The sequence below is a fragment of the Siphateles boraxobius genome, unplaced genomic scaffold (assembly GCF_051911475.1).
Source record: "Siphateles boraxobius isolate OS27281-9 unplaced genomic scaffold, OSU_SipBor_1 46, whole genome shotgun sequence".
NCBI lineage: Eukaryota > Metazoa > Chordata > Actinopteri > Cypriniformes > Leuciscidae > Siphateles > Siphateles boraxobius.
In genome coordinates, this window is record NW_027509097.1 from 13,386,967 (window position 1) to 13,393,342 (window position 6,376).

The 6,376-nt window shown below is 39.5% G+C and overlaps 1 protein-coding gene across 1 annotated transcript; it reads right to left on the reverse strand.

Annotated features, from left to right (window-relative positions):
• Positions 1-1,283: 1,283 nt before the first annotated feature.
• Positions 1,284-5,805, reverse strand: bambia (BMP and activin membrane-bound inhibitor (Xenopus laevis) homolog a). Its single transcript, XM_077200957.1, has 3 exons — positions 5,350-5,805; positions 3,056-3,337; positions 1,284-2,187 (listed from the first exon to the last, which is right to left on the reverse strand). The coding sequence occupies exons 1-3, from the start codon at positions 5,423-5,425 to the stop codon at positions 1,760-1,762; spliced, it is 786 nt and encodes a 261-aa protein (XP_077057072.1). The 5' UTR covers positions 5,426-5,805; the 3' UTR covers positions 1,284-1,759.
• Positions 5,806-6,376: the final 571 nt, after the last annotated feature.

Sequence of the window (6,376 nt, forward strand, 5' to 3'; positions counted from 1 at the left end):
AATTTTGTTTATAAAACATTAAATAAATGTTCGTTTAAAGTTATCTTGTCTTTAATAAGGCTCTCAAAACATTAACACAAAACCATGATATCTGTATTGTTCGAGGAACCTTTTTCCTGGAACAATTTAGTTAAAAATTCATTTAAGGTTTTTTAAATGTTACTACTTGTTTCAGATTCTCAGAGAACATACAAAAGTAACATTCCCATAATGTTCACAAAAATATCAAATAGAATGTTCCCTGACCGTTCGTATAACAGTATAAACTGGATTTTTTTTAATGTTCAGAGAACATTAAGAAATATAATTTTCATTCCTTAAGGTTTATGGGAACTGTAGCAAAACACTCTCAAAACATATTGTTTTGTAAGCTGCGAAGTCAGGGTTTTTTTAAGTTCACACAGGTGTCATTAATCACATTAACTATCTATGTACATGTTACAACCATGTCACATACACTTTGTCTTAGTTTTAACCACTATATCTAATGTTTTATTTAAAAACTGTTTTTGCTTAAAGTGTGCTTGTAAAAAGGGTTTCATATTTTCTAATCTAGCTTTTTTGTGGCCACTGTATATGAACCTAATACTTCTTTGCCCTTCTCAAAAGTATCTTATAATATAAAGCACTATAATATTTTCAGTATTCTGTATGCTCCTTTTCCACCTCAAGGAGTCTGGATTCCATGCCATTCACATCCACTGCAATGAACTATATCACAGAGGAATGTAAGCACTTGCTGCTATTATTAAGGACATTTAGTGTGTGAAACTGCAAGCATATATTCTAAGCAAGTAGTTCAAAAAAAAAGTCGCACAGTTCTCAAATCTGTCTGTGATTTGTGGATTATAAAGTCAAGCCAGAGTGCATACAAGGGAATTACTGTGTTCAGCGAGTGCAGGCGAAGGACTCTGAACTCACAGCTTACCGACATTCCCTCACTTACTAAATAAATACCGCTCTACCTCCAGTATTAATCCCAAGAGAGCAGCCCGAGAAAGCCAGAGATGTAATGTGTCCCTTTTGGAGGGGTTTCAGAGATGACGCAGTCAGATGAAGGGCACTACTTTAGAACAAGGCCTCTGTGTCAGTTTCTCTGCTACTGACGGAGCTTCATCACTCAAACACACACACACACACACACACACACACACACACACACACACACACACACACACACACACACACACACACACACACACACACAGTTGAATACAATTATGCTAAAAAACACAACTACACAAATCTGTTCGATTAATGAAATCATAAGCAGAGGCTCGTGATTTGTTACAGTCAAGATTGGATCCTTTATTTATACAATTTGACTACAACAAACCTTATTTGTACCCTGGTGTCAGTGTAAAATTCTTCAACAACACAAAAGTCGCTTCTATTGCAACTTTCCAACCATCCGATAATCATCTTGTCCGTTTTATACAAATGTGCAAAATAAGACCGTCTTTACGAATCCTTCAGTCTTCAGTGTCATTCCAGGATCCACAGGACACGGCTTGTTGGGTAAAGGGCGGGGTTTGCAGTCCTTAGCCCCGTCCTTTTTCATATTTACCACAACCCCACAGTGACCGGCCATTCTAATTCAAGTAAAGTGCTCTTTTGAGAAAACACAAAAATTTGCGTCCTTGAAATTTCTTCACTCTCTATGGAGACAATAAAATAACGCACCAAGCGGGACGATAATAAAATTACGACAGCAAACTACAGTTACCCTTTTGTGCCCGAACAAAGAATTTCCGAGTAGTCATACGAACTCCAGCTTTCCGTGCCCCGAGTACATCCCCCAGTGCACCAGAGATAGTAGGCGTTCGCCTCCACTTCCCCCTCCTGCGCACAACTCCGTCTGCCGCAGTTTATCACAGCCCAGACAACAGTTCTCATGTCCCGTTACCGGCACCATGCACTCCAAGTCCAACTTGGCCACGTGGCCTTTCTTGGCATGGTGGTGTCCATGAAAACTGTAATGCAGGCGAGACAGCATCTGTTGGCGCTGGGCCTGTAGACGCTTGTTTTCGCTCCGGAGCATTCGCAACGCCAGCATAATCAGCAGGACCAGGATAAGGCCACCTGCGATGGGAACCGCTATCACTGCCGCCCGGAACCACACCTCTTTAGCGGACGTCAACTCTTGTACTCTTGTGATCAGGTTCTGATTGGAGCTGTGGTATCGGTCTAGACAGAGACAAAGCATAGTGAGAACCAAGTGAGATTTGGATTGGGGAAACAAACAGCATGAGATTTAACGCTAACGTGTTAAGTTTATACTTGTTCCACTCTCTTTAATATCTCAGCGCACCTTTTTCATTAAACGGGATTATATTTATGTGATTCGAGCCGTCTGTCAAAGGACGCTGTGAGAAGCACATTCCAGCACAGTGGGAACGTTTCATGATCCACGTGAAATAAAAAGTATGTGATCTGAATCCAAGTGCTAAAAGGTAAACTGCCAGCTACCCGCAAACTCACGCTGCACTGGAAGTGGAAACCATTGAATATCAGCCTGCAGTTTGGAGCCGTGAGAACCGTAAAAGTCAATGTGTGCGCACATACACCGTCTGATACTAAAATATCTGTCACAAGGGTCCATGTTTGCACAGGAGTGACGTCAAACATCAGTAAAGATAATAGCCTACTTCGATTAGATAAAAAACACAACTATCTACTCATCAGGGAATCACTGTGTCCTATTGGCCTATTCAATGCCAGACATTCTGCACCAAGGCAGGAAAACCTAGTTAGGTTAACAGAACAATTCGCCCAGAAAATTAAAATCCTGTCATCATTTACTCACCCTCATGTTGTTCCAAACCTGTATGTCTTTTTTCTTTCTTCTGTGGAATAAAACTTTAAATTGTACGGACAAAAAGACATTTTTTAAAATATCTTTTATGTTCCACAGAAGAAAGAAAGGCATACAGGTTTGTAACCTTGACATGAGGATGAGCAAAATGATGAGAATTTTCATTTTTGGGTAATTTATCCCTTTAAACGTGCAAACATATGATACAATCTACATTTTTGTCACATTTGTGTATCTCACCTGTTGAGTCACCGCGAGGGTGTGTGAGGTCATGCAGACCCCTGTAGTTACACATATCATCATGGCAACACTCTACGGGAGAAGAGCTTCCGCCAGAAACATCCAAGTTTTTGCTGGAGCACACGTCTGCAGAGTTTAAAAGGGAATCTACACAGCCGTGCGTTAAAGGTGAGTTTGTGTTAAGTGGGTCCAGAACCTTAGTAAAGCACGCGTTGAGCTCAGATTTACACATGTATCCAGTGGCAACGCAGTGCGGTGCGTCACAGTAGCACCTGATCTCTCCTGCAAAACAGAGAAGTTGTTTTAGTTAAAATTTTGAAAAGAAACTGATCATCATCTGTGGTAATGGATAACACTGACATTAATGCACCATCTTGGATGCACTAAATCATAAAACACATACATATATATATTAAAGTACAAAACTGTCCAGATGTTTTTACAGTAAACTAAACTTTCCAAAGAATCTTGACAAATTGTAACATTTTAGACTAGCACCAATAAATTTAAGTGAACATTTGCCTGATAAGAGCGTGGGAATGCTGAAATTCCCATCACATCCATTCCAACAGAAACGGAGCATTTTACTAGGAAATTAAACCACAGTTTTTCTTACATTAAGATGTTGAAACTGGTTAACTTTATTACCAGGAAGGCCTTCTTCATTTTGCCAAATAGGATGTGAGGAAAAATAAGCAACTAAAGCTAAACTACTCAGATCTTATGCCAGAAAAAGCCTAAAAGAGACGGGGTTAACACAGTGCTATGACTAAGTGTTTGTGTCAGAACACTAATATAAGGCAATTCTGTTCAACACTGTAACTATGTCATGGCTTTTCATGCAAGGGATCCTTTTAGTCTGTCTTATAAAACAGGAACCGTGTAGCTTATAATTAGTGGTTTGTTTGCCAAAGTCAATTTATTTCAACCCAAATGGAAACTCGTAAAGGGGGGTGAGAGCAGGACTCCTTTTTCAGTTAGCACGCAAACTCACTTCTGGTCAAACCTGGCATGATGTCGTAAGGTAACTTTAAAGAGACAGTTCCCCGAAAAAATAAATTTCTTTCATTTTTTTCATATTCGTGTTGTTTCATAGGCCTACCTGTGTGACTTTCTTTTTTATGTAGAACACAAAAGGAGTTGTTAAGAATTGACATCCACGGTCACCATTCACTTTTGTTGCATCTTTTTTCAATACAATGAAAGTGAATGGGGACTGGGACTGTCATTCTGCATAACATCTTTTTAATTTTTGTATATAGATTTGGAGCGAAATGTGGAGGATTTAATAATTCCTTTAAGGTTTCAGTTATTGGACAGCAGATTGTTTCGCTCTTGTATATTTACGGTTAAAATAGGCCTACGCTGTTTCAGTAAGCGGTCGGTCAGTCCGTAATTTTTACCCACCGCCGAACTAGCACTGCGCGTGGACTTGAAACAACACACTAAACACACACTACGACTCGAACACAAATAAACACGGCCTTTGTGTTGTTGTAAGCTGCTTGTATACACTGTCCAAGGCTGGAGTTACATGTCATCACATTAGTATGAGAAATCACTTCAGTTCTTCTTATCAGTTAGGCTAAATGGGTTTACTATTTAATTTGTGACTGATTGTGGTGCTTATCCAATAATGTAGGTTACCTTTAAAAACGAAGCATACTGTTCTTGGTTACTATTGGAAATCGAAATATTTAGCAAAGGCTCAGAAAATAACATAACTGTGTTTTGGAGCATAATAGCTGGTTTCAGGCTGGTATAAAGCCATACCACTTTAAACTTTAGCAACAAAATAGCTCAAGATGTGTTTTTTTAACATTAGCTGGTCAACCAGTCTTTAGCAGCTAGAAATATTTTATTTCTACAGTAAGACATCCAGCATGCTTTAGAGACCAAATTCTTGGGTTTCCCCCTTATTATAGCATATACTAGCCTACATAAGGCTACAATAAATCGACTAGCCTATCCGAAAATAGACGACCAAATCAAAATCCAAGTTGTAAAGGGACAATTGTAAGAGTGAAATTTAAGATGTATAATGAGTTGTTAACATCTTTTATCTTATACTATTAATTAACATTGCGTTGAGACGTCAGTTTTGTATTCGACAAACAAGGCCATTGGCCGAAACACAATTGTTGAGAAATGTAGGCTATATTTAAATATTTGGAAGGACTTTTTGTGTTTGGGCGCTGCAGTTTTACATGCTCTTAAAGTTAACTTAAGTAACGTTAAGTTAACGTTTTAGTAGTGTCGTGCGCTTCTAGAAACGACTATAATCTCAATCTTACCTTTCGTGAGAAGAACAGCCATCGCACAAAGTTCCAGCTGAAACCAAAGAGAAACAAGGCTGGAATGACGATCCATTTACAACTGCTTTTCCTTGTCTTGATACCCTGTGGCAAGACCCTCTGAATGGTTTGAGGACTTGTTACATATGTCCTAGCTGCTACATTGATTACTGCATTCTCAGGGATCTGTGATATACGCTGTATCCAAAAACAAACGGGCACAGAAAGCCTGTGTCTTGTTCCATCAGGGAAAAATGCCGAACTACCGCAAGTGTAGAAACATTCCTTGTGTGTAACCGAACCAATCCGTCAGGCGTAGGAAACCCCAATATACGCAAAAAACTGATCCGTTAAATAATAAAAAGAAGGAGCCAAAAGAAACGAGGCACGGGCAACTATCCTAGATCACGGAGCAGCGAATCACTGGCCGAACAAATCTCAGTGGATCCGTTTTTGGGGCTCAGTGTAGCCACTCCCACTTGTACGTTCATTGGTCGGACATGTTGATTAATTTGCATACTGTATCCTATTGGCATTGGTATTGGTTCACACAGCGGTCATACAATTTGTCTTTCCGCCTACAGATGCTGAGACAGAATCGCATGATGAGGCAGGTAGCTAGGAGAAAAAAATACATAATAGCATAATGGTTATTAAAATAAAAGCTGGTGTGGTAGATTACAAAATAGAAACCTAACATATTGTATCATCAAGATTTAAAGACCCTATCAAAACCATTAAGATCTTAATGATAGTATTAATATGGATTTTTTTTTTTTGATAAACGCATTAAAGTCAGAAGTATGTTTCAGTGCTTTGCTAGCCACTTGAGTCGACAGTGTTTCCAAGGCTGCTGGAGGTGGAAACTGCAGGTCTGCACTAGAGAGTAGATGTAGGCGGGTCAGTTAGAGAAATTAGCAATCCAAAGAGGCACATGGCGCCAGCGAGACGACACAGACAGACAGTGACACTCAATTACCCCCCAGACAATCCCATGCAAAACACACAGAGCACAACGATCGATATC

What these genes read in the sequence shown, in the direction of transcription:
- bambia (XM_077200957.1), bottom strand. Translation starts at nt 5,425, where the DNA reads ATGGATCGTCATTCCAGCCTTGTTTCTCTTTGGTTTCAGCTGGAACTT. An exon ending in GGCTGTTCTTCTCACGAAAG is followed by an intron (nt 3,338 to 5,349) that starts GTAAGATTGAGA and finishes TCTGTTTTGCAG; the next exon opens with GAGAGATCAGGTGCTACTGT. An exon ending in CCCTCGCGGTGACTCAACAG is followed by an intron (nt 2,188 to 3,055) that starts GTGAGATACACA and finishes GTCTCTGTCTAG; the next exon opens with ACCGATACCACAGCTCCAAT.